This window comes from Lampetra fluviatilis, chromosome 52 (genome assembly GCF_964198595.1).
Source record: "Lampetra fluviatilis chromosome 52, kcLamFluv1.1, whole genome shotgun sequence".
In the NCBI taxonomy this organism is placed as follows: domain Eukaryota; kingdom Metazoa; phylum Chordata; class Hyperoartia; order Petromyzontiformes; family Petromyzontidae; genus Lampetra; species Lampetra fluviatilis.
The window spans coordinates 838,001-865,112 of NC_136326.1; the positions used below are offsets into that span (position 1 = coordinate 838,001).

Below are 27,112 nucleotides of genomic sequence, written 5' to 3' on the forward strand. Positions count from 1 at the left end.
AAGAAAGGGGCGGATACGAACCGAATAGATTTTATGAGTCGTGAACATTGTTTTTGGCCTCTTGGCTGGAATGACACCAGGAGCAACAACAACCGTTCCCACTGCATGGGCTTTCCTTCCGTGTAGTGCTCCGATGTGTTTTTGGGTAATGCTGTGCACTCTTCGGCATGACGTCCACGTGCTGAAGAAGCTGCCAGCACGTGGAGCGAAACGTCGTACGTCATGCCGAGACTAGACGCAGTGCAGGCCTTGAACACATTGGAGAGCTAAACAGCAATTCTTCTGCGCAGGGTTCATGCCAGCCATTGCCCAGGCCTGCCAAAACATCAGCCTCACCTCAAGCCACGAGGTGAGCCTCGCGTCGCGTGTGCCATTACCGTAGCCGCGGTGAAGGTTGCCCATTCCCTCCCCCGTCCCTCACCCCCGTTGGTTCATTACATTCTCTGCTCCGGTGTTTCTCAAACTTGTTTGGCCCGTGGACCACACGGCCCTTCACCCCTGGTAACAAAACGAATGCATTCACTCTTCTCTGAATGCCACTCGTGCACCTGCCATGCAGCGCTAGCCATGGGCCGCGACACGCCGGTTTAGTATTCGTGTAAATTGTCGCCGGCACTCATCGTCGCCGGCAATATTTGCTGTCGCCCGTTTCTTTATCGAAAAAAAATCGTTGCTGCTCAAACATGGATACATGTTATTCTTGCTCCCTCTCACGCCACGGCATAGCACCTCGATGTCCACGGGAAGGGAGTTTCGCAATGTTTGTGTGGTCCACAAAACCCTCGTTGCTTCCACGATGCTTCATTACAGGGGTGCGTAGGCATCGCGGCCCGGCTAAAAGTGTTGCCCCTTAAATGGGCCCGGATGTGTCGTGGAGTTTGGGGTGTCGCGTGGCTTCGTTTCTCACCTGCCCCTTCTGCCCCTTCGCGCTGCAGGGCTGGGTGGACGGCAACGTCACCATCCGGGCCTTCATGAAGAACATGCTGCTCGAAGCCACCGTGGCCCTATCCAGACATAGCGAGATCATGGTCATGGTAACCACATGCACGCTGTAACCACGCGTTGATGTTACCCGTTGTAGCGGTGGTGTACGATTGCTTCCGGTAGAAGATCACTTTGGACTTGCTTGAGTTACAATAGTAATAATAATGACGTAATTTCTCCAGGGAACCCACCCCACCCCCCTGAATCTCACAACTCATTTGAGCTTTTGATCCACTCGCGTTAAAATGTCGCAGGTTCATAATATCGGTTGGAGGTTGTCTCAGTCAAACATCCCTCTGGGGCCTATTAAACGAGTACAACATTGTTGGAAGTCGCCAGCAATCGTTTTTATATAGAGACTGGGCTCTGCCATGGTAATGTGGAATATTTACCACGAGCATTTGGAGGTCAACGGGCATGACCGCCGTTTGGCCACGGATAACAAGAGTCGTCTGCGTTTCTCTCGGGCAGCCCCAGGAGGAGGAGGAGCGAGGGCAGCGCCTGCGCAGGACGGTGCGGGAGAGGCATGTGGTCATCCCCAAGATGAGAGCCAAAGAAGAGCAACTTGGACGGCTCCAGGAGCAGACGGCACAGTGAGACGGGGCGCTATCGAAGGGAACGCGGTTCTTGTCACGGGTGGGGAACCTGTTTTCTGTCAAGGGCCAATAACATCATTTGCGGGCCATACAAAGGTATCAACTTAAAGATTAGCCTGTTATATTTGGTCAAACATTTAATTAACTCGCCCCTGATGTGATGGCTGGAACTACCAAATGATTTCGCGAACCTTATACGGCCCGCGGGCCGGGTGTTCCTCACCCCTGTTATAGTGTCGAGAGCAGTGGCTCCTAAACGTATTCAAACTAAACTTTTTATATTTTACCAGGTAAGGCCCACTGAGCTATGTAGCTTTTTTTCAGAAGCGACTTGGCTATCACAAATGATAGGTCAACGAAGCGGCATATGTGGGATTCATAGCACTAGCCAAATACTCTAAATGCATTATGTTGATTCTAAATGTAAAGGAAAAATCCACACGACCACAGGGAGAACATGCAAACTTAAAATATAGAGCAGGCGTCAAGGTCGGGATCAAACCCACGACCTCCTGTATACCAGGCGAGGTAGTTGACAACTAGATTTGAAGCTTTCGTGACTGCAAGGATTCATATTCTTAGGTTTTTTCGGTAAAGTCACATAGTTAAAGTCACCTACATGACTTTACCGAAAAAACCTAAGAATATAGTTGACATCTCTCCAGCTCAGTGGGCCTTACCTGGTAAAATAAAACAGATAGTTTAGTTTTAGTTTAACATTGTGCAAGGTGTGTTATGCACTGTCATTGCGTTGAAAGTGATAAAGTCTGGGCCCACTGCTTAAGCGGCGTCTCGTGCCGACCGACGCTGCCTCCCTCTTTGCGAACCAGGCTCACCGGCGAGGGTGGAGATCGGTTGCTGAAGTCGCTGGACCCGCAGCTCTGCAGGAGGATGATGAGTTGCAAGCAGACGGAGGTGGGGACATTGACACTCGTTTACCCAGTCTCAAAGACTTGTTCGGGAGGGTCCTGCCAAGTTTTTTTCGCAGTATTGGGATGTTTGGCCAATACCTGTAACAATGTTTTTGGGTTTTTTTGTTGCCATGGGAGGAAACCGGAGGACCCGGAGGCTTTCTCCGTGGAGTACAAACTCCACGGAGAAAGCCAGTCGGGAATCAAACCAAGGCCCTTTTTGCTGCGAGACCCTTCCCAGGGGTGGGGGACTTGTGGTGTACGGGCTGTATGCAGCCTGTCTCCATTTCATACGGCACCTCCGATTTGAAAAGGCCTCCAAATGATATTTACCTATCACTGCCAGCATCTTAATCTGCGCTAATCGGATACCAAAGTGGAATAATTTCGACCTGGTAACAGTGTATTTTTGATTTTACAAATCATTTCTGGATGCTACGTTGGGTGGTGTCGCACAAGTCACAAGAAAACTCAACACATTCATCCGAACACCATGCCCTTTAAAGAGAAAAAGAAGGGCCATTGCCTGAAACGTCGCCTATTCTACATATATATAAGGCTACGGTGTTATAGTATGTATATTGAAAGTCTTTTGCACCGTAAATAGCCAACTGCGCTAATCGGAGGTGCGGGGGAAGGACAACAAACTGAACACAAAAGGCAGTTTTAAAGAAATTAGTTTTCAATCTAAATTTAAAAGTGTGTAGCTCCAGTGGCTTCCTAATACGGGAAGGAAGAGCGTTTCAGACGGCCGCAGAAGGACATCTGAAAGCGCGCAATGCAGTGACCATCTTTGTTTGATGACTAGCCAAAAGCCGCTTCCAGGATGACCGGAGTTTGCGTGATGGTTTGTTCCTTGACGAGAGCAGCAAGGTGGAATTGTGGTTCATTTGTTGCAAGCACTGTGTGTGTAATGAGTGCCACCTTATAACGTACTCGTTTGGCAATCGGAAGCCAATGCAGCTCAGCGAGCTGTGGACAGACACGGTCTGATCTTGCGGAACGTGTGTTGAATTCTTTCCGTTGAAATTTCCGCGCACTCCCAAGTCGCTTCCGCGAGGGCCCCTTGCGGCGACAGAGGCAGGCGGCGCTTGGCGGTGGGGCGGTGTTTGACGAGCGCGCGCCGTCTTTGCCCCGGCAGCACGACGAGTTCCTGACGGAGCTCAGGGCCGAGAGGGACTGCCTGCGGGATGAGGCGAAGCACGTGTACGCGCGCGGCAGCACGGAGCAGCTGACGGAGCTGCTCGCACAAATGCAGGTGGGTCCCCAGCGCGGAACAGAGCAAGGGGTCCCTTTTGACTCGAATTAATCGGTTTAATCACAGCCAGCTTTGCCCTGCTTGGTTCGGAACCGAGGAGCTCGGCCGTTGCCGGTTTAGCACTCTAACTTCCGAGCCCCTCGGATACCTCTAGAGAACCCAGTTTAATCACAGCCAGTCGCGCCTGCCTGATTTTGAACTTGGGATCTTAGCGGTGCTGGCTCAGCACTCCGACCTTTTGAGCCACCTGGCCGTCCCCCAGGAGCGAGCATATGAATGTAATCTTCTTGTCGTCACACCGGGCGTCCCTTCTACTCCCCCATGCAGGGCCATCTAGAGGTTCTGGAGAATCGAGTGCAGCAGACCAAGAAGACCCTGGAGGACATCAACTTCCACATGGCGCAAATGGACGGTGAGACAAGAATGATACCCACCAAGGCCGTTGGGCATCGTCGGCGTTAATCCAAAATGTTGTTGCCAGACTCCTCATTGCACTATTGACATCTAATCCAAACCCCTTGGTGAATTTCACCACGATCCTCAATGCATACGCCCCCTGTCTACCTCTCCCCTCTCATCTCACTCTACTCCCCTCCACACACTCTCCAACTTCTCCCCTGTTATCTCTCCTGTAGCGTCTTGAGATATGGTCGCATTTAGACTCTGTATAAATCCACATGATTCGTATTCTGCGTGGCTCGATTATATAATTTGCCGTTAATCCACGTAACATTTTTTCCGTTCGTCGTAGCTTAGGAATTTTTGCGCGCGCGGTTCAGCATACACACCGCGAGCCTGCGAATCAACTTGAATGGATGACGACGACGATGACGCGGTGAATGATTCGTGCCGTGTGTGACGCTCTCCTGGCTTGCCCGTGCAGACGAGTCCATGAACGACCAGGATCGCGTCGTCAAGCCAGTGCCGAGCCGCGCCCTGCTGCTCGACAAGAAGAACGGTACAGGGCCCCCCCCCCCCCGGCCCACGGCAGCGCTGCCCCCCTCGCCCGTTCCCCGTGGCCACTGGGAAGTCACCTTTACCGGCTTCAGCGACAGCCCCAGCCCCCCCCCATTGAGTATAGAACGATGAGTACAGAACAACAACTAGCGCAATTATTAAAATGTCTGTAAGCCAAGACTGGTCATCACTCCGATACCGTAAGGGAGTTTGGACAAACAAACAATGCATCCTGTAGGGCTTTTACGACAATTTTCTGTATTTGGGGGCCCCAGGAACATCAGGCACCCCCCTTGCCACTTGTCCCCCTCCCCCCCACTCCTCTCCATGAGCTGTGGGGCTCTGTGGGCTGGGCCCCTCTCCTCTGCAGGCAGCATCAATAGAGCACTGCGTTGGTGTGCCTGACATGTTGATGTACCAGTGGAGCCTGTACAATCCACTGCTGGATGAGGGCTTGCCCGTGCCGTGTGGGTGGTAGGGGGGTTATCTGACCATACCTGCCATGCTGGCCCGTACGAGTTGCTGAAGTCAGGAAATTATAAATGTGGGAGCATAGAAGTACTGCATCTCACTGGATTTGGCCGCACTGCCCTCTGTTGCACGTAACTTAAGCTCAAAAATCAAACGGCTCTCATCCAGTAGACGGACACCTAGGCTGCGTGTTCCCGCACGAGTCTTCGTCGGCGATAAAATAAATAAGATGGTACAGCGACTTGGATTAGAGCTGCATTGGAGAAGGCGTCAGGATTGGAGCGTCGCGATGTGAGAATTGCAATGGCTTTTTGCTCTTTTTCTTCAGAACTGACGGAGCTGGCAAATGAGAAGAAGGAAGTGAAAAGGTAAAGGGGCCGGAGGAGAGGGTGGCTCCCCTCTGCTCCTTTAGTTGGCATTGGCGGTGACCTCATGGCCCAGCGATAGCGCGCTGGCCCCTTGTTTGGGAAGGTTCGCATCTGGAAGGCCGACCCCCGGTTATTACTGCGGCTGTGTTAAAATCTGCTTCGGACACTGAGGTCTCGAACTGTTACAGCCTCACGTCACTATTCATGACACTACTCTACACTATAGACTACTATAAAATACACTACACTACTATACACTACTCTACTATACACTCTACTGTTACAGCCTCACATCAGTTCTCTGCTGTCGCCCCCTTGGTGTGGAACTCTCTAATCCCTTTGCGCATTCGCAGCATTAAATGCACTCCGACTACTTTCAGGAAACACCTAAAGGCCTCTCTCTGTGTTGGGTCTCCGGCCTTTCGTCGAGCAGCCCTGAGCTTGGCCCCGTGCCTCTTGAGTTGTTGACTTGTCTGCAAAAATCTGGCGCATTAGAAATGTCATCATCGTTGTTATTAACCATCATAATACTACTACGCGCCGTCTGGTTCACTCAGTGGACGTTAAAGACCCCTGTGACGTCATTCGCAAGAGTTAGGCCATTGTGCGCCGGCATAACGGTACGCATTTTAAACATTACATCACAAACAACTGAATTGGGATTATTCCAGCAACATCGTTTCTTACGGGCAGTCTCTGTGAAACGTAAAGCCTCTCTTCGTGGTCATGGGGCATGCTCCAGATGATTTTGTCATGAGCGGTGATGATATGATGATACCATGATTCTCAAAGGAAGTCTTCTGGTCTCAATGAGGTCCTACATGCCAAAGCATAATCAATATCATCATCAGTTGACAAGACAAAGATCCCCCATAAACCCTGTTAACGAGCACATATTCAGGCCAGCGCGGCACACAACTGGGTGGGTGGCCAGCACCACGCCCAGACGCCTTTGTCTCCTTGGTGCTCATGTTTATATACCGCACCAGGTACGCATTTCAGGCCGAGTCGATCTAGGGGATGTCATCACTATTGGCCGTGAATGGGAATCGAACTCGGGGTCACCAGGTTGGTAGCGCAGTGCGCAGACCACTGCGCCGCTGCTCCCCACTTGAGTTGTCCGCGCGCGTGGCGGGTTCCGTTCGCGTTTGACCGGAGTCATCGGCTCCGGGCTGCAGGCTGCAGCGCGAGCGCCACAAGGAGCTGAACCTGGTGGCCAAGACGCTGCGTGAGCAGCAGCAGCAGCTCCTCGTCCCCGTCCACAGCGTCTCCGAGTACCACAGGTGAAGGCCTCGGCACATTCGCACCTGAGGGTGATGTCGGTGGTAGTGGCGGCGGTGTTGGTGGTGGTAATGCTGGTGGCAGCGGTGTAGCGGTACGAACCCGGCGGCCCGAGTTCGATTCCCGCTCATTGCCAACACCAGTGACGATTATCTGAACTGGTCCCGGGCCTCCCCTAGGTCGACTCGGCCTGAAATGAGTACCTTGTGCGGTGTGTAAATATTGCCACTGGGGAGATAAAGGCGGCCGGGTGTGGTGCTGGCCACCCACCCCCTTTGTGCGTCGTACCGGCCTTCATAGGTGCTACTCGCTCGAGGTACTTGCCCCCCCCAACAGTCTGTTAAGGCCATGTGGGGGGGATCTTTGGTGCTGCTGGCAGTGGTGGTGGCCTCTGCCCCTGCGCTGATTCATGCGCTGCGGCCAAACCTGTCGTGCCGGACTCTCCGACAATTGGTTGGGCCAAGCGACATGTTTCAGCCGCTTTACCAAATGTGAAAATTGCCCAAAGTTAGTTTTTTTTACCTCGCGCATGGGGCAAAGGGGGGGAGGCAGCAATCGCATCAGTTTTTTTAGGCCCCTACTGCGAAAACTTGGCAGGACCATCTTGATGAAGTGTTTTCAGATTTGGCAAGGCTTTCCTGGGTTTAACCAGAGTGATGATAAAAAGAATATAAATTCCTCGCAGGCTGACGGGGTGGGAGCTGCAGTGGTGGCAGGAGAACGAGGCCGTGTTCCTCTTCCTGCACGGATCGCTGGAGGCGAAAGTCAAGTTCGGAAAGCGAATCGGTAAACCCGCCGCCATCGGGCACGGCATCGCCCGACGTGGAGACAGAGAACGAAACGTGAACAGGAGGTCGCGGGGGATCGGGGCAGGATTCAGGGCAGCGAGAGGGCTGAGACTTTGACGTTGGTTGGTTGGCGAGTTAAGATGCACGGGTTGTTTCTCGGGTACTTGCCTGGCTGGTGTGGTGAAGGTTTGGGTTGGTAGGAAGGGAAGGCGACATCAAAGGGACAAAGATGGAGAAATTGGGAAAGGGACAAATCAATGGAATCTCTATCTGTACATTGCATCTGTTATCAGAAAGTGCATGAGCAGCAGATCTTAACCTTAATTTATGTTGTTTTCGTATAAATCTTCCGCACCTGAATACTTGCTTGGAAATGAGCAGTGATTGCACATGTTCTGCATACACAACCTGTACGCAAGTTGATCTTGGGACTTCTACTGAGCGCCAGGTGAAGGCACTTTAGAGATTCTTAGGGCTCAATGTTATTTCCCAAGGCTCAAAAAGAGCCAGCAGCCTAAGGAACCGTTAGGATTCTAGGGGTTAAAGTTGATCCTGAGAGTCACCGAGCTAAAAATAACCTTTTGCAAAGTCCTATATTAGTCATCGATGGTGACCGAGGCTCACAGAGGCAGACGAAGGCATTGTTTGTTTCTGTGCCGGCGAAAGCCGCCGACGTTACCGTGCCTGGGCCTGCGTCCCCCCTCCCTCTCCTCTCGCGCAGACGGCCTCACGTTCGCCGGGCAGCCCGTGCGAGAGGTCTCCGACATCCAGCTCACGTGGCAGCTCGACGGTAAGAGCTTCGAGCGTCGGCAGCCGTGTTCGATCCACTGCTGGACGAAGGCCTCTCCCAAGCCTTTGCAGCCTCTCGCGGTCCTACGTATTAGCAGCCGTCTAGCGCCTGTGTGTACGCCGGCTAGCCTCGTCGCGTCCGAGATGATAGATGCGACCCATATAACAAGTGGCTCTTGTGCGTACACACCTAAGGCGGAGTATTAATGCACACAAAAGACGATTTGTAGGCTGCTAAAGGTGTGATTGTGACCATATGATTGGCCCTGCCATCATGGCTTGCGCGTCACGTGACACGACCACGCGGCGCGGGTAATGGACACAGCCTTGTCTCGTCGTATTCGCTTCTGACGAAGACGATCAAATTGCGGCGCTCTCTTCCTGGCCACCACAAAGTCGCCGGTCGTGCCGATAGCGTCCCACCGACGCGTTCTCAACTGCCCCCCCCCCTTTCGCCCACCGGGACACGGCACAGATTCCCCGTTCCCCGAGGCTACCAGCCTCCTCCAGCGCCTGCTGTTGGCGGGGCTTGGCAACCATCGCACGTGGGCAGCACAGCACCGCAGCAGCCTGCACCTCCCGCAGGTGCGTTCACCGACACTGTCGCCAATGGCGACGGTCTCACCGTGCCCGCTGCACATCAACCCCACGGAGCGCCATCTGTGGGCGTGTGAGCGAGCGAGCCGCTTGTCCGTGTACGTATGTTGAACTTCTTTCGCACCATATGTAGCCAACCGTGCTAATGGGCCACAGCTGAAGTTGGTATCATCCAGGGTGGCGAAACCTTAAGCAATACAGGTTTCTATATGACCTAATAAGCCTTGAGTCATTTGACAACCCACCCATTTCAAGGGGCTATCACCGAATTCACCGTTAAGAACCCCAGAAAGAAAGTGGAGCCACTTCAGAATCAGAATATTTATTTAGATTGGAGGAATCCAATGAGCTATGAAGCTCTTTTCCACAGAAGTCCAGGAGGGGGACTGGTGCACTTGTCGGCACCACTTCAGGTGGTCCGGGCCCATGGACTTGCGTTGTTGTGGCCTGTGCCTCGTGTCGCACCAAGTCTTCTCCGCGTCCCGTCGGGGGTCCCCTACAGGTGCTGCACGAGCTGACGCTGGTGGCGGAGCGGGCGCGGGGGCTGAGCGAGGACGTGGCCTTCCTGCTGGGGGGCACGGGGCTGCGCTACGACCTCGTGCGCGCGTCTGTCGACGGGCTCAGGTGCGGCTCGACGGGTCGGGTCGTTGGCACGGCAGCGTGTTGCGTCCGACGAGGCGTGGATACGGTGGGGGGGGGGGGTGTGGGGTTTAGATAATACGCCGATCAATTCCGCTTCTGTTTGATATCGGTTGTTAAGCTCGCGACGCGTGCGGGAAATTGCGTGGGTAGTTATCGATGCGTTTCGGTCAAGGTATCGTGACCCTGACAGGCCATAGAGGGTGTCCACCACCCCACTTTTTTTTTCCCCCTTGCATTGTCTGGATCGGAGGCCCCTTTGGTAGTCACTTGCCAGAGCATCGCTCACTCCAGTCGCTTCTTACACTGCCTATCGCTTCAGCTGGACGTGCGTCTCGTCGCCTGGTGTGATGGGAGGTGAATCATCACAGCTCTAGCAGCCGGTGTGATGGGAAGTGCGCACCGCTCGCTATCCGAGATCTTGGAATGTGATTCATGAAAGGAATATGACCCTGAAGGCAATATCTCGTATAAATCGATTTAATGCAACCCTTTCGATCAAATGATTTGCAAATCAGCAAAAGGATCTAAATGTGGTGCATTAAAATCTGACATTGTTGGGGAGGGTGGGTAGTTTGGAGCCAGTTCAAATCCACGAATAAAGCGACACGTAGCAAGTCCGTGGGCTCAGCCCGGGCACTGCCGACGCCCCTCGGACCAGACGTGATGTCACGGGGTCGGCACGGAAACGAGGCGAAGAGGCGGGTGGTCAAACCGGATTCGAACCCAGGCTCCTGGCGGTGCCTTGCGCTGGTGCCTGCGCCGGCTCTGTGTCTGACCCCTGAAGCACCCTGCCGCCTCGCTTGGCGTCATCTCACGAAGCTGCTGCCACCACTCCGTGCTCCCCCCGTGCGTGACCGGTCGTTGTGCCCACAGGCTCGGCTGCGTCTTCTCCAGCCTGCCGGCCTTCTGCAAGTTCCGTGTCGACTTTGAGCTGCAGCCCGACTACCCCTTCACGCCGCTGCAGTTTGAAGTGCGGCCCCTCATCGGCAAGCCCAGGTACTCGCGGCCCCCACCCTCCCTGCATTGTCCCTCATCTCAACCCCTGCCCACCCCCCCTTCACGAAGCAGGCTTATGGATCAGGATGTGACGGTTTATGTATTGAAACTGATTATTACACTCGCACAATCATTTATAGGGCACCCTTGAATAATGGATCTGCTCGCAAAAGGAAATTGTAACGATTTTATTAAGTGAGCAAATTGTCGGTGTGTCTTCGAGTGGATGCATGAGTGGGTGAGAGGTTGGGTGAGTGGGTCAATGAATGGGTGGTTGAGTGTTTAAATGAGCAAGCGGGTGATGGGTAGATGAATGTGTAGATGAGCGAGTGGATGCTTTTGTTCACGAACGAGTCGTCGAGTGGGTTGAGTAAACGAATGGACGGAAGAGTGAGCGTGTGAACGAGCGAATGGTCGTGTAGATGAGTGGGCGGTGAGTAATCGCTCGCGCCTATCGCCGACGCTAACCGCCGTCTGTGTGTATCGGCGGGGGGCCAGCGTGGAGCAGCAGGTGAGCCACGCGGTGAGGGCCGTGCCGATCGGGTGGCGCTACCTGACCCGCGTCGTCCACAACATTCACGCGTCCGTGCTGGCCGGCACCGGCAAACCCGGAGGGGCGCCCAGCGACTAACGGGACCAGCGGCGGCGGCAGAGCCGGCGAACGGCACCGACGGTCCTGTGGGTGACGGCTGGCACGGGCGCAACTGCGGCTGTGCCACGCGGACCCGCTGGTGCCGAATCGTGGAACCTGGCCAGCACAGTGGCCGGCGCTCCCCGCTGCGTCCTCCGGTCGAGGTGTTTGTGAGCGCTCCTCGCTTGCTGGCGTTTAAATGTCACCACGGTGCGTCGTGCCGGCAGCAGCGATTATTGAGTGTTGCATTAATATTTACGTAGCTTTTTATACAGTTGTCTTGAAATGTTATTTTGACTAAACCTCGACGCTTGGGGGGCGGTAGTTTGTGTTAGCCTCGGAGTTTGGTGCTACCCAAGATGGGAACGTTTTGTTGCGGCCAATTTCTTTACTTGGCGATGGTAACGCTTCGAGACCCTCTGGGAAGCCCTCATGGCTGCCAAGAGGAGGATCCTGCTTTGGGATGTTTGTTCCACCCCTGTTGATAAATGTTCTGAGGTGAGCCGCAAACCGCGGTACGCAGAGAAAGTTCACACGTACTCAGAGGATCGCACACAGAGGTAATGAGATGGGAGGGGGTGTTCACGAACCCACTGGCTGCTCTGCCACTTCTGAGCCACTTGCTTTCTTGGTGAATTTGGGAGTTTCGCACGCACGTTTACGAATTGCTCAATTGAAATTACTTGTAGGTCCGAATGATGACCTTGTTTGACTTTGTGCAGCTAAAGTTACTCAGGTTGGCGCCGAGACAGACAGACAGTCAAATTATGTTTATTTAGTTTGGCCACATCAAGACATTGGTAGCTCTTAATGCTTTCTCTACCCTGGTTGGTACCAACAATGGGAGTCTCTGCTCTGGTTCAATGCACTGTTTGACCTGATGAAAGTTTTACATGTTCCTTCCTGCTGTCGAGTGCATAAAGGCGGCCGACACGGGGTGCACCAGGGGTGACTTAAACCCCCCAGCCAACCGTGAAAAGCTACACAACACAACCTGGTGGGCGAATGAGTGGGAAGGGTGAATTAGTTATTGCATGGGTGAATGGTTTGTTGGGTGAGTGAATGAGTGGGTAGGTGAGCTAGTGAGTGAGTGTGGGTGGGGTGTATGGGTGAGCAGGTCACAAAGTGGGTAGGTGGGCTAATGAGTGAGTGACCAAGTGGAGAAGTCGTTTGCAACTGGAGTCTCCTATGATAGGAGACTCACACCCCAGAACTGCAGGCGCGCAGCTGGTAACACTTTGCCGTCTTAAAGGTGTTTAGAAATTAAACTTTTGATTCGGATCGGGTGTAAATACACTTCCCATGCCTCTCACTTCTGAGCTTATTTGTTTTCTCGCTTCAATTCGTTTCTACTACTTGTGCCATTTTTCCCTCCTTTGTGCTTAAACATTCGCTTGTGTTTAGTCTCTGAAGAGTAGTGAATAAAAACCAAATACTCAACAAAAAATATGCGAATTTGTTGTCCTTCCCCTGCACCTCCAATTAGCACGGTTGGTTATGAACAGTGTGTAAGAAGTTCTACATACAACTGTTGCTGTGTTGTGCTTATCATAATAACGTTTTTAAAATGTGAGTTGCGTGTGCAGTTTTCACATGGAGGGCGTGGGAAACCAACAGGAGATGCAGCGAGAACCGGCGACAACAATTGCCCAAGCTCTGTGTTCCTATCTTGGCATGTTTCTCCAACTGCGTGAGTTTGCGTGTTTGTTTGCACAAACTGGCGGTGTAACGGGGAGCACGGGTAAGGTGATTCTGCCTGTCATCTCAATCCGTGAACCCATAACACCTGGGCCTGTCCTGCAACATACTGCCAGTCAGCCTCTGACACTTCACACGGCCTCAGAGCGCACCCAGCCTGGCACAGGCACCATGGTTGGTGTCGCCGGCCCTTAGTAGCGTGGCGAATAGCGGCGGTTAATGTTGCATTCGTAAAATGACAGGTTAGTTTTATATGAACAGGTTTAGGTCGCGGACAAGACTTTTGAATAAAAGCGGCTCGATTTCACAGAGGAGATTTGCGGGTAGTGTGCTCGCTGGAAATACATCAACATACGGGCGGTAACTGATGATGAATAATGGGCATGCATTGTAGAGAAACATTTAAATTAATAATGGGCATACATTCTAGAGAAACAACATTCAAATTCAAACGCCCTACGCATCTCCCGCCAATCACAACAAGTATTCTCTTGTCCGATATGCAGCCGTCGCCGTTGCGATATTCAATTGGTTGTTTTAAGAGATTATTCGAAATCGGTGCGGTGTCTGTACATGGATCACAGCCTGTATTGAGCACGCAACCGCCACCATTGGAGCGACGAAGTGCGTAGGTTGGAGTCCGGGGTGGAACCTCACGGGTCCTGGAGCAGAGCCGACAGCCGGGGGTCGCTCTGCAGCCTGCGCTCCATCTCCGCGTAGACGTGCGGCGCGGTGGCCTTGTGCCTGCAGAGAGACCCCCACTGTGAGCCTCCACCGTGAGGGGTGAGCGGGGGTGAGCGGGGGTGGGTGAGGGGTGAGCGTGGGGGGTGGGTGAGGGGTGAGCGTGGGGGGTGGGTGAGGGGTGAGCGTGGGGGGTGGGTGAGGGGTGAGCGGTGAGCTGGGGTGGGTGGGGGGTGAGCGGGGGTGGGTGAGCGGTGAGTGAGGGTGAGCGTTGAGCGGTGAGTGAGGGTGAGCGGTGAGGCCACACCTGTGTAGGCGCTGCTCGGTGACGAGGACGCGGAAGGCCGCCTCCTCGCACGCGGCGTTGCGCTCCTCCTCCCCCGCGCGGCCCCCGGGGCCCCGTGCCCCCTCCTGCTGCTGCAGCTCCTCCACCTCCTACGGCCGCCACCAAAAGACAAAGGCCCCCCGTGGAGCCTTTAACAGGTTGCTGGGGCAAGTGCCGCAAGCGAGCACCGATGATGTGTGTGTGTGTCTCTCTCCAAGTGGTCGCGTGGGTTTTCCCCCGGGTCCTCCAATTTCCCCCCCCCCCGCATTTAGAATCAACTTCACACGTTTAAGAGTATTTTGGCTGCTATAAATTTCCACGCGATGATAAATAAGCCTTCGTTGAGCTATCGTTTGTGGCCAGGTCGCTTCTGAAAACGAGCTTCACAGCTCGGCAGGGGGCCCCTGACCCGGTAAGGAAAAGGTCATTGCAACGTTGAGACGGGGCGGTTAAGCCATGCGCGCTCTGCACGCGACCCCTTGACCCCCGCAAGCACTCGGCACGGGAGACGTGACCCTGCGCTGCGCCACCTTCTCGAGGCGCTCCTGCATGGCGTTGGCCTGCGCCGTGAGCTGGCGCTTGACGTCGTCCAGGCACTCGCTCCGCAGCCGCTCCGCGTGCCGGCGCGTCAGCTCCTCGGGGTCGCCCAGGCGCGCCAGGAACGGCGCCAGGTAGTCCAGCTGGGGCTCCTCCCGGCGCCGCTGCTCCTCCTGCCGCAAGCGCTCCTAGTACGGCGTGGCACGGAGCGACGGTGCGGCGTGCATTAGCCTGGCTCCGTTAGCCTCCAGCACACAAGGTGTCTCCGTGTGGCTCTGTGAGCCTCTGGTATAAAGGTGCCTTGGTCTCAAGACAACCCAGCTTACACGGCTTACGTTTGGCACCTTCGTGATGGCCACTGTGCTGTTATGATTGGCGTGGATACCAAACGTACATATTCACACGGTTCATGAGAATCTTTATGGTGTCTTCAGCACATCCAGCAGCTATGGGGTTGGGGATGGTGGTGGTGGTGATGTTGGCGGCAGTAGCACGTGCAGGGTTTGGCAGTGTTGGCGATGATACGGCGGTGGTGGTGGTGGTGGTAAAGTGGTGTAGTACCAGCTCCTGGCGCCGCTGCTTGGTGCGGTGGTTGCGCAGCGTGTCGTACACGCTCACCACGAGCTGGCTCGTCGCCTCCTCCTGCGCTCGCACAAGAAGCATCTCCCGCACCTACACGGGGACACGGAGACACGGAGACACAGAGACACGGACACCATAGATACACCCACACGGGGACCCAGCAACGCAAACACGAGGTGTGGAGACGCGGGGTCCCGCATCGCACCTCCTCCTCGGATTTCCGCACGAGCTGCAGCGTCTTCTCCTCGGCGGCCATGAGCTCCACGAGCATCTCATAAATCTCTCGCTTCTTCAACTGCGGAGCGGCGGGGTCGGCCTGCGGCACAGGGGAGGGGGGGGAGGGCGACCGGGGTCACAAACCACCCCCTCGCTCAACGCACCCCGGGTGGTACGTCGACTCCGAGGAGTCGAGATGTTCTGACCGCCAGGGCTCGGCTGCGACGCTCTTGGCACACCCGGCGCTCACCTGGTAAGCGGAGTAGGAGTCGGGCCCGGGCGGTTCGATGGTTCCGTCGGTGCCGCACGGCGGCTTGAGGAAGTGGCGGCAGGAGCGGGTGATGCGCGCCGGGTCCTGGTGGTAGAGCACGCTCACGCGCTCCTCCGCCAGCAGGAACGTGCGGCGCGACGGGTCCTCGTCCGCCGGACGCGACGGGTCACGGTCAAAGTCTTCGGTCACCTTCTGCGGGGGTGGGGGTGGGGAGATGCGCGCTGGCACGTCGATCGCTCGGGGCCCACGAGTGTCACCAGGTCCACGAGCGTCACCAGGACCATGAACCTCACCAGGACCACGAGTCTCACCCGGGACACGAGTCTCACCAGGACGGGGCGGCAGTGCGAGTCGGCCCCCGCGGGCCCGGCGCGCTTGACGCGAGGCCCCAGCTGAGCGTGGCGAGCACGCAGGCGGTCGCCACGCCCCTCGAACTCCTCCCACAGCTCCAGTGCCGTCTCGCGGCGGCTCCGCAGGCCGTCGACGCGCGCCGCGCTGTAGAACTCGGCCCGCCGCTCCGTCTCGGGCACCGGCGATGCAAACGTGTGCTCTGGCGGGCACGCCAGTGGAGAGCGACGGGGAGGGGAGAGGCGTGGAGGGGAGTAGAGTGAGATGAGAAGGAAGAGGTACGAGAGTGTTTGGAGGGGAGTAGAGTGAGATGAGAGGTAGGAGAGTGTGTGGATGGGGAGTGAGATGAGCGGGGAGAGGTAGGAGAGTGGAGGGGAGTAGAGTGAGATGAGAGGTAGGAGAGTGTGTGGATGGGGAGTGAGATGAGCGGGGAGAGGTAGGAGAGTGGAGGGGAGTAGAGTGAGATGAGAGGTAGGAGAGTGGAGGGGAGTAGAGTTTGGCGGCGGAGTGTCGGATCAACGCCGGCAAGGCCCAGCGGCCTCCACCCCACCCCCACGTCCCCCTCCCCCTGTACCTTTAAGGCAGTCGGCGCGTCCGGGCGCGAAGTGTTCGGTGACCAGGCCCGACTCCTTGTTGAGCAGCTTGCGCTCCAGCCGGTCCTTGCGGTGGCTGTAGGTCTCCCTCACCTCCACCAGCTGGGTGCCTGTGCCAGCCAACACCACCACCACGCACGCATCATGCACGCACGCATCATGCACGCACGCATCATGCACGCACGCATCATGCACGCACGCATCATGCACGCACGCATCATGCACGCACGCATCATGCACGCACGCATCATGCACGCACGCATCATGCACGCACGCATCATGCACGCACGCATCATGCACGCACGGATCATGCACGCACGCATCATGCACGCACGCACGCATCATGCACGCACGCATCATGCACGCACGCATCATGCACGCATCATGCACGCACGCATCATGCACGCATGCAGGCGACAGCCGGCGGCGTCACGGAGCGGCCGCCGGCGTTAACGAGCGGCCCCGGCATCAGGCGGCAACGAGCGATTGAGATTGCCGGTGGTCGTCGAAGACTCAAAAGCCGCGATCCACTCGGCCACCGTCAGGGCAGTTTAACGCGTCGTAGTCGTAGTAGAGGCCTTCGTGACCAATATTATTCATAATAAAGTTTTTTTTTGGTTAGATCACGTAAATACCGCCAACACCCGGCACAGCCAATCAGTAAGGTTCATCCCGTCAATAAAACGTCCCAATTCTTTACGACTTCAGCACACCAGTTGCATGTTGGAGAGTAAACCCACAACGTTTACAATTTGAGTACCGTGACATTTCGCCGGCCAATCACAACCAGGGCAGCAGTTGCCGGCAATCGTCACCGGCAACGGTTGCCGCAGCAGTATCCTCTTTGCCACTCGAAATCCAAAACAATTCTGATTCACGACGAGCACAAACAACCCGGTGCATCGGGGGGGGAGGCAGTTGTGGCGCCTGCGCACCGAGCAAGTGACCGAGTGACCGAGCGAGCAAGTGACCGACTTAGCGAGCGACCGAGCGAGCAAGTGACCGAGCGAGCAAGTGACCAAGCGAGTGACTGAGCAAGTGACCGACCGATTGAGTGATCAAGTGACCGAGCGAGTGACCGACCGAGCGAGTGACCAAGTGAGTGAACGACTGAGCGAGCGACCGAGCGACCGAATAAGAGAGCAAGCGACTGAGCGAGCGACCGATTGAGTGATCAAGTGACCGAGCGAGTGACCGACCGAGCGAGTGACCAAGTGAGTGAACGACTGAGCGAGCGACCGAGCGACCGAATAAGAGAGCAAGCGACTGAGCGAGCGACCGATTGAGTGATCAAGTAACCGAGCGAGTGACCGACCGAGCGAGTGACCAAGTGAGTGAACGACTGAGCGAGTGACCGAGCGACCGAATAAGAGAGCGAGCGACTGAGCGAGCGACCGATTGAGTGATCAAGTGACCGAGCGTGCGAGTGACCGCCGGCGGACTCACACTCGTCGTCGCGGAAGACGGAGAGGCGCGACGTGAGTCCGTCGCGCTGCAGGAACGGGGCCAGCTTCTCGAGCCGCGCTCGGCGGAACTGCACCGTCCTCCTGCCACCAGGGCAGCGCAGCTCCAAGTCTGCACGCGAGAGTTACTTCATCTTAATTAAACGTGGTTTCTTTATTGCCTTTCTCAACGAGTGCTGTCCCCGATCGTGCTGCTGGCATTGTTGCCCTGCAATGGGCACAGCCGGATCCTACCGTGTGGCGACAGCTGGATCCTGCCCACCCACGATGGAGGCAGCGTGGACCCCGGCCGCTCCTCCTCCTCCTGCCCACGCTGCAGGCAGACACGCAGACGACACGCGACTGTTACTGCTGACCCTAACCCAACACTAGCGCTATCGCTAACCTATCGCTAACTCTACCACTAACCCTATCACGAACCAAGCCCAAGCCCTAATCTTACTTAAACTCATGACTCTAACCCAACACTCAATCCTAACGTAGCCGTAACTCCTATCCCTAACCCAATTCTAACCTCATCCAAAACTCTCATCTCACCAAAACCCAATCCTAACCCGATCCATCAAACCTCCCCCAGACCCCTGGCTGCACCTCCTACGTCACCCGACATCTTCACCTCCGGATCGTCCTCCTCCTCCTCGTCCTCCTCCTCGTTACTGCCGTCGCCGTAGCCGCCGTGAGCCGCCGATCCGGCCGTGCGCGAATGAACGCCGGGGAACACGGCCTCCCAGCCGAGCGCGTTGTGGACATGGAACGACACTCCCTGCGGCACACACGCACGCACACACACACGCAGGCGGCACACACACACACGCGGGTGGCACACACACGCGGGTGGCACACACACGCGGGTGGCACACACACGCGGCACACACACACGCGGCACACACACACACGCGGCACACACACACACGCGGGTGGCACACACGCGGGTGACACACACACACGGGCGGCACACACACGCACGCACACACACAGACACGCACACACACACATACACACACACACACGCGGGCGCACACACACACGCGGGTGACACACGCACACACACACGCGGGCGGCACACACGCACACACACACACAGGCGGCACACACACAGGCGGCACACACACACACGCGGGCGCACACACCCAGGCCGATGCCGCGAGATTAAAACTACAAAGCAATTTTTTGTTATTGTAAGCAGGCAAGGCCCCACTGAGCTACTGTGGAGTTCGTTCTCACAAGCGGCCCCGGCTATCGCGAATGTTCGCTCGACAAAGCGGGCTTGTCACGTGGACATTTATGGCGGCCAAAATACTCCAAACGCGTGACGTTGATTCTAAATGTTGAGGGAAAAACCGGAGGGCCCGGAGAAAAAATTGCGCGACCACATGCAAACATGCAAACTCCAAATATACAGCAGCAGGCGTCAGGGTCGGGATCGAACCCACGACCTCCTGTAAACCAGGCGAGTTAGTTAACATCTGACCATGATGATGACGACAACAATAATAATAATATGTCCGGGTTATTCGAGTCCCTGTCGTCATACGGTGGACAAAACCGCGGGAATCTCGGAAGCGGCCACCGCTAGCCACCACCGCTAGCCAGCACTAGCCAGCACTAGCCACCGCTAGCCAGCAATAGCCATCATCGTACCGCGGCGGTAGCCATCGCTAGCCGTCGCTTGCCGATGTGCCACGGCACTAGCCATGCCTCGCCATCGCGAGCCGCCGCTAGCCACCGCAAGTCATCACTAGCCGTCACTAGCCATCGCAAGCCAGCACTAGCGAGCACTAGCCGATGCTAGAAATCGTCATACTGCGGCGCTAGCCATGGCTAGCCGTCGCGAGCCGCCGCGAGCCGCCGCTAGCTATCGTCGCGCCACGGCACGTGCCCACAAGCTCGGCCACCTGGCAGCCGTGGCGGCAGTCCTGCACGTTGACCCAGTAGTTGCGGTGGTTCCACACGCTCTCCACGCCTAGGAAGCGCCCGTCGGCCGTGGAGAAGGCGCGACCGCTCAGCGGCTCCACGAAGAACGCCTCGGCCACGCCGCGCCGGCCCGGCCGCACCAGCACCCAGCAGTGGACGCGCAGCCCGTGCAGCGGGTCCAGAGACGGGCGCTCGCGCTCCTGCACGCAAGACGAAGACAAAGATCCCCCCCGCCGTGTGGCTTCAACAGGCCGTTGGGGCGAGTGCCGTTAGCGAGCACCTGTGAGCCGGAATTGAACTCGGGTCGCCTGGGTACGTAGCGCAGCACGCTATCCTCTACGCTACCGCTGCACACATATACACATACAAATAAGACGGAAAAAGATCCCCCGTTTAGCCCGTAACAGACCGTAGGAGCAAGTGCTGTTAGCGAGTAGCACCTATGAAGGCCGGCACGGCACACGAGGGGGTGGGTGGCCAACATAACGCCCGACCGCCTTTGTCTCCCCAGTTCCGATGCTTATACAAAACACCAGGTACTCATTTGAGGCTGAGTTGACCTGGGGAAGGCCCAGGACCAGTTCAGATAATCGTCACTGGTGTTGGCCTCGAGCGGGAATCGAACTCGGGTCACCAGGTTCGTAGCGCAGCGTAGCGCTAACCGCTACACCACCGCTGCAACAACAACCGCCATTCGCCACTAAGTGGCGGTGACGTCACCTCGGCGCTTGTGCCAGGCCAGGTGCACCTTGAGGCCACGTGAAGTGTCGAAGGCTCGCTGCTGGCCGAAGGTCACGGGACAGACCCAGGTGGCATGGGCTGACCGACTGAGACGACTGGCGGACGCAGCGGCCGTGCTGCCCGCACGCGGCACCCCACGCATCGTCACCATCGCCATCTCGCGCCGCCGTCGGCGCCGACACGCCTAAGCGGTCGACCCCCCCGGCTGAGCGCCGCCTCCGCTTCTCACCGCGGCGCTGGCCTCCTCCTCCCGGCGGCGCCGTTCCTGCGCAGCCCGCTCCTCGGCCTGCCGGCGCTCCTCCAGCCGCTCCTCGTGGTGGCTGCGCAGGTCCCGCGCTCGCCGCACCGTGTACTTGTTGGGCGGGCGCTGGGGCTCGGCTTGCTCGGGCTGCGCTCCCGCACACAACCGCAAAGATCCCCACCCCCCGGCACCGCACACGCACCCATGTAGCGCGCACACAGACTGTTGGGGCGGGAGCCGTGAGTGAGGGGCACCCACGAAGGTGCCGACGTTTTACGCGTGGGGCCGGGTACTCGTTTAAGGCCGTGTCCACCTGGAGAATGGACACGGGACCGGTTCAGATGTTCGTCAACGATGTTGGCCGTGAGCGGGAATCGAACCCGGCGCGCTAAAACTCTGTGCCACCGCACACGGCACACGCACACACGCAGGCGTCAGTGGGACCCGACACCGAATATTGAAACTGGTCCGGAGCTTATCTTGTCTTGAATCAGTGCTGCTGACATCAAGCACTCCCAGAAGGCCGTGCGGGTGATGAAGGCCGTGCGGACCGCGAGAGGCTACATGGGTTCATGCAGCAAAATCCATCATCGGCGTTTTGTTGGTCTATGCGTTGGTGGTGGTGGCGTTGGTTGTGGTGGCGTTGATGGCGCTGGGGATGGTGGCAGTGTTGGCGTTGGTGGTGGTGTTGGTGGTGGCGTTGGTGGTGGTGGCGTTGGTGGTGGCGTTGGTGGTGGTGGCGTTGGTGGTGGTGGAGTTGGTGGTGGTGGCGGTGTTGGTGTTAATGGCGTTGGTGGCGTTGGCGGTGGTGGCGGCGGTGGTGGCGGTGGTGGTGGCGTCAAAAACGTGCACGTTCCCTCACCGGCTCGGGCTCGCGGAGGAGCGGGCAGTCGGCGCGCGACTCGTCGGCGAGGCACGTGGGCCGGTCGGCATAGCCGCACACGCAGTAGGCGTCATAGCCGGCGCCCAGCAGCAGCGAGCACAGCAGGGAGCTCGCCTCCAGGGAGTTGGCGCGCTGCCGGCGCAGCACCGTCACCGGCGACGCCAGACGCGACGGCTGCGGCGGGGAGGGGGGGGGGCGATGCCGGTTCGTGTAACTCCAACCGAGTCGTTTGCCGCGTGGCTTTTCGCAAACGTGACCTCGTCGATGCCCAGCGCGCAACAAGGTCACGTGATTGTTAACGTCCAATGCGAAGCAGGCGGCGCGTAGCAGCGTCTTACGGTTGATACAAAGGAAAAGATCCCCCGTGTAGCCTGTAACACTGTTGAGGCAAGTGCTGTTAGCGAGCACCTATGAAGGCCAGAACGGCACACGAGGGGGTGGGTGGCCAGCACCACGCCCGGCCGCCTTTGTCTCCCCAGTGGCGATGTTTACTACACACCGCACCAGGTACTAATTTGAGGCTGAGTCGACCTCAGGGAGGCCCAGGACCGGTTCAGATAATCGTCACCGGTGTTGGCCATGAGCAGGAATCGTACTCGGGTCGCCGAGTTCATAGCGCAGCGTAGCGCTAACCTCTACACTACCGCTCCCCGCTATTACGGTTGATACACACACACACACAAGGCGGTGTTAGTCCAATCGAACGTCACGTTTATAGGACACCTTCGGCGCGAGACGCGAGACGCAGCGCCTCCGGTTAGCGCGGTTGGCTCCGTGCGGTGCGAAAGAAGTTCAACGCACGTACGCACACCTGCAGAACGGCGACACGCAGATTGGAATGACCTAGACGGCGGGGCGTGCTACAAGGATTGCGGAACGAGTGACAGCGACGGGGGGGGTAGGGGGGAGCCGGGGAGGGCGGGGGGGTACCAACATCGGGTACCAAAGGGGAATAATTTCGACCTGGTAACACTGTTTTGTTAATTTGGCAAATCATTTCTGGATTCTACGTTGGGCGGTGTCTCGCACATTCATCCAGAACACCATGCCCTTTAAAGAGGAAAAGAAAGGCAATCATAGTTTGATGTACTATCAAGAAGGGCCATTGCCTGAAACGTCGCCTATTCTACATATATATAAAGTCCACGGGTGTTATTGTAAGTATGTTGAACTTCTTTCGCGCCGTACGTAGCCAACCGCGGGTAATCGGAGGCGCGGCGGGAGGACGACACCCGAATCCCTCGTATGGTGCCCCTCACCAGCGCCGTGGGCGGCTCAAGCGGAGCGGGCACCACGCAGTCGGAGACGAAGCTGGCGCTGCCCTGCCAGTGGTGCAGCTCGAGGTAGGGCACCAGCGTGGGCCTCAGGGTGGTGCACACGAACTTCTGCACGCGCGGCTCGCACAAAGACAAAGATTCCACGCTGTGCAGTATAGCCTTTGCGAGGCTCTTGGGGCAAGTGCTGCCATAGCGAGCAGCACCGGTGCTGGGCACACGGCGGGGCGGTGTGGAGAGTTCAGTTTCATGTATGAGGTATAACCCTGCGAGCCATGCGGCTCTTGACTCGGGTGCAACCGCAACAAAAACGTGAACAAGAAACATCTGAAAGTGACTGCACGCAACAGAAAAATCCTGGAAAAAACAGCAAAGTCTTCCAGAAAAAACCACCGCATTTCAACGCTGTGTGCAAACATCCCAGTGGGATGCAAGTCAAACAATAACAACCATAAGACAATGTAGATCAGCACACATGCCTGGTGGCTAGGAGATGTTAACTACCTCGCCAGGTGTACAGGAGTTCGTGGATTCGATCCCGACCCTGACGCCTGCTGCTGTATACTTCTCTCTCCCTGTGGTTGCGTGGATTTTTATCCGGCTCCTCCGGTTTTCTCCTCCACATTTTGAATCGTCACCACGCGTTTAGAGTTTTTGGCTGCTAGAAATTTCCACGCGACGAGCTGCGGTGCTGCGTTGAGCTATCTAGCTCAATGGGCCTTACCTCGTAAAATAAAAAGTAGCTATCTTCTTAGGTTCTTTCGGTAAAGCCACGCAGAAAGTAAAATAAAATAAAAACAAAAATCACGACATTTTATTTTACTTTCTGCGTGGCTTTACCGAAAGAACCTAAGAAGATGATTCCTTGCAGTCACGAAAGCTTCAAATCTAGAAAAAGTAGCTAGTACCAGCAGGCTGTCCCTGCATTGCCACTCTTCACACGTGGCACCAGGTGCCCGTTAAAGGCTGAGTGGAACTAGGGGAGGCTCAGGTACCGGTTAAGATACAGTATTCACCACCGATGTTGGCCGTGAGCGGGAATCGAACTCGGCCCGTCTGGTTTCGCAGTGCTGCAACCAACACACTCCCGCACCCCAAAGACAAAGATCCCCCGTGTAGCCTTTACCAGACTGTCGGGGCAAGTGCTGTTAGCGAGCACCTATGAAGGCCGCAACGGCACACGAGGGGGTGGGCGGCCAGCACCACGCCCGGCCGCCTTTGTCTCCCCAGTGGCGATGCTTACACACCGCACCAGGTACTCATTTGATGCCGAGTCGACCTAGGAGAGGCCCATGACCGGTTCAGATATAATCGCTGTGAGCGGGAATCGAACTCGGGCCGCCGGGTCCGTAGCACTACCGCTCCCCCACACACACTGCACCCACCACACACCTCCACACACCTCCACATCCACCCACCTCCACACCTGGAGCCCTCCCATGCCCCCCACTCACACACCTGGGCCCCCCCCCCGCACACTCACCTGCACCCCGCACTCGTTGGCGGGGCAGAGCAGCAGCGGCCTGCGGTCGGGGTACAGGAGCGAGTACTGCCGCTGGAACGAGTCCGCGAGCACCAGCAGCTCCTCCTCGCGCGGGGAGTTCTCCCGGAACGAGGGCGGCGGCTCGTCCCAGCCGCCTGCCGGGGGGTCGCAGGCGCCCGCAGGAGGCGCCGGGGGTGCTGCCTCGCGCCCGGCCTCGCGAGCTGCTGCTGCGGGCCGCGGCTCGCGGTCGTCGTCACCTGCCGGGGCCTCTCCCTCGGGCCCGGCGGCTCTCGATGTCTCCTCCTCCTCGGCCTCCTCCTCGGCCTTCTTGTCTCCCTCCTCCTCGGCTGCTCTGCGACCGTCCCAGAGGCGTCAGGGGCGTGTGATGCCGGTCAGCGGTACAAGTGTCAGCTGATGAGGTGGGGGTTAAAGTGTGTTGTGAGCTGGTGTGAGCTTGAAGCGTGTGATGGTGTGAGCTTGGAGTGTGTGATGGTGTGAGCTTGAAGTGTGTGATGGTGTGAGCTTGAAGTGTGTGATGGTGTGAGCTTGAAGTGTGTGATGGTGTGAGCTTGAAGTGTGTGATGGTGTGAGCTTGAAGTGTGTGATGGTGTGAGCTTGAAGTGTGTGATGGTGTGAGCTTGAAGTGTGTGATGGTGTGAGCTTGGAGTGTGTGATGGTGTGAGCTTGAAGTGTGTGATGGTGTGAGTTTGAAGTGTGTGATGGTGTGAGCTTGAAGTGTGTGATGGTGTGAGCTTGAAGTGTGTGATGGTGTGAGCTTGAAGTGTGTGATGGTGTGAGCTTGTAGTGTGTGATGGTGTGAGTTTGAAGTGTGTGATGGTGTGAGCTTGAAGCGTGTGATGGTGTGAGTTTGAAGTGTGTGATGGTGTGAGCTTGAAGCGTGTGATGGTGTGAGCTTGGAGTGTGTGATGGTGTGAGCTTGAAGTGTGTGATGGTGTGAGATTGAAGTGTGTGATGGTGTGAGCTTGAAGTGTGTGATGGTGTGAGCTTGAAGTGTGTGATGGTGTGAGCTTGGAGTGTGTGATGGTGTGAGCTTGAAGTGTGTGATGGTGTGAGTTTGAAGTGTGTGATGGTGTGAGCTTGAAGTGTGTGATGGTGTGAGCTTGAAGTGTGTGATGGTGTGAGCTTGAAGTGTGTGATGGTGTGAGCTTGTAGTGTGTGATGGTGTGAGTTTGAAGTGTGTGATGGTGTGAGCTTGAAGTGTGTGATGGTGTGAGCTTGAAGTGTGTGATGTGAGCTTGAAGTGTGTGATGGTGTGAGCTTGGAGTGTGTGATGGTGTGAGCTTGAAGTGTGTGATGGTGTGAGTTTGAAGTGTGTGATGGTGTGAGCTTGAAGTGTGTGATGGTGTGAGCTTGAAGTGTGTGATGGTGTGAGCTTGAAGAGTGTGATGGTGTGAGCTTGTAGTGTGTGATGGTGTGAGTTTAACCAGGGGATGAACCCCGTTCAGAGGAGTTAAAGAGTCCCTCTCTTGCAAGGGCGACCTCTATTATACGAAGGCGAACTGAGGACTGTACACTATATACTGCATAATATAGTAACTGACAAACGTTTACATTTCACAAACAAAAATTCACTTGTGGTGATGGTTGTTGTGGTGATTGTTGTAGTTGTTGTGGTGGTGGTTGTTGTTGTGTTTGATTCTATTGCAGTTGTAGTCGTGGTTGTCGATCGTTGCAATGTTTCTGCAGTCGTAGTGGTTGGTTGCTGTGGTAGTTGTAATGGTGGATGTAGTTGTGGTAGTTGTAGCGGTAGTTGTGGTGGTTGTAGTGGTTGGTTGCTGTGGTAGTTGTAATGGTGGATGTAGTTGTGGTAGTTGTGGTGGTAGTTGTAATGGTGGATGTAGTTGTGGTAGTTGTAGCGGTAGTTGTGGTGGTTGTAGTAGTTGGTTGCTGTGGTAGTTGTAATGGTGGATGCAGTTGTGGTGGTTGTGGGAGTTGTAGTGTTGGTGATTACAGTGTTTGTAGTTGTGGTGGCTGTTGCGGTGGCAGTGGTTGTGGTAGTTGTGAGAATAGTTGTGAGAATAGTTGTGGTGGTTGTAGTAGTGGTGGTGGTTGTAGTCGTAGTAGTGGTGGTGGTTGTAGTGGTGGTGGCTGTAGTTGTGGTTGTTGTAGTGGTTGTTGTGGTGGTGGTCTCACAGGAGTCGAGGTCTGGGTGACCTCGCCTCCTCTCCGGGCCCTACGCCGCCTTCCATTGTTTCCTCTCCACCTCTCCACCCTCCTCGTCTATCGCCCCTCCTCACAATTCCTCCTCCTCTCTCCCCCCTCGTCTCCCTGTCTCTCTCTCCCTGTCTCTCTCCGTGTCTCTCTCCCTCTCCGTGTCTCTCTCCGTGTCTCTCTCTGTCTCTCCGTGTCTCCCTCTTTTCCCCGATCTCTCTCCGTGTCTCTCTCTACGTTTCCAAGGCAAGAGTATGAATCCAAGACACGTGTTGACGCCTCGCGTTGCTAAGCAACCAAGTGCGCCCCTGCGTCACATGACGCGGAAGTCCCCCCCCCCTCCCCGCGCGCACGGAACCACGTGACAACAACACGAGCAGCACGTGGCCGACCTCATTCGGGTGACGGACGATTCGGAGCG

The 27,112-nt window shown here is 56.4% G+C and overlaps 2 protein-coding genes across 2 annotated transcripts in view; one reads left to right on the plus strand and one right to left on the minus strand.

The window, feature by feature from the left end:
* The window catches only part of KNL1 (kinetochore scaffold 1), a 23,659-nt gene extending 12,390 nt beyond the window's left edge, over positions 1 to 11,269 (plus strand). Inside the window, exons 16-30 of the mRNA XM_078878795.1 lie at positions 291 to 349; positions 936 to 1,034; positions 1,456 to 1,577; positions 2,411 to 2,495; positions 3,633 to 3,749; positions 4,077 to 4,161; positions 4,633 to 4,707; positions 5,506 to 5,545; positions 6,724 to 6,828; positions 7,512 to 7,612; positions 8,336 to 8,404; positions 8,879 to 8,988; positions 9,503 to 9,624; positions 10,516 to 10,638; positions 11,137 to 11,269. Coding sequence (XP_078734921.1) covers positions 291 to 349; positions 936 to 1,034; positions 1,456 to 1,577; positions 2,411 to 2,495; positions 3,633 to 3,749; positions 4,077 to 4,161; positions 4,633 to 4,707; positions 5,506 to 5,545; positions 6,724 to 6,828; positions 7,512 to 7,612; positions 8,336 to 8,404; positions 8,879 to 8,988; positions 9,503 to 9,624; positions 10,516 to 10,638; positions 11,137 to 11,269 — 1,445 coding nt within the window. The remainder of the gene's footprint in view (positions 1 to 290; positions 350 to 935; positions 1,035 to 1,455; positions 1,578 to 2,410; positions 2,496 to 3,632; positions 3,750 to 4,076; positions 4,162 to 4,632; positions 4,708 to 5,505; positions 5,546 to 6,723; positions 6,829 to 7,511; positions 7,613 to 8,335; positions 8,405 to 8,878; positions 8,989 to 9,502; positions 9,625 to 10,515; positions 10,639 to 11,136) is intronic.
* DRC7 (dynein regulatory complex subunit 7) lies at positions 10,843 to 26,907 on the minus strand. Its single transcript, XM_078878849.1, has 17 exons — positions 26,674 to 26,907; positions 24,520 to 24,871; positions 23,022 to 23,147; positions 21,742 to 21,936; positions 20,868 to 21,026; positions 19,879 to 20,097; positions 18,600 to 18,746; positions 18,218 to 18,296; positions 17,967 to 18,095; positions 16,502 to 16,630; positions 15,909 to 16,129; positions 15,559 to 15,771; positions 15,298 to 15,408; positions 15,072 to 15,182; positions 14,504 to 14,698; positions 13,956 to 14,083; positions 10,843 to 13,711 (listed from the first exon to the last, which is right to left on the minus strand). Exons 1-17 carry the CDS (start codon positions 26,727 to 26,729, stop codon positions 13,621 to 13,623), a joined length of 2,661 nt encoding a protein of 886 aa, XP_078734975.1. The 5' UTR covers positions 26,730 to 26,907; the 3' UTR covers positions 10,843 to 13,620.
* Between the last annotated feature and the right edge of the window lie 205 nt (positions 26,908 to 27,112).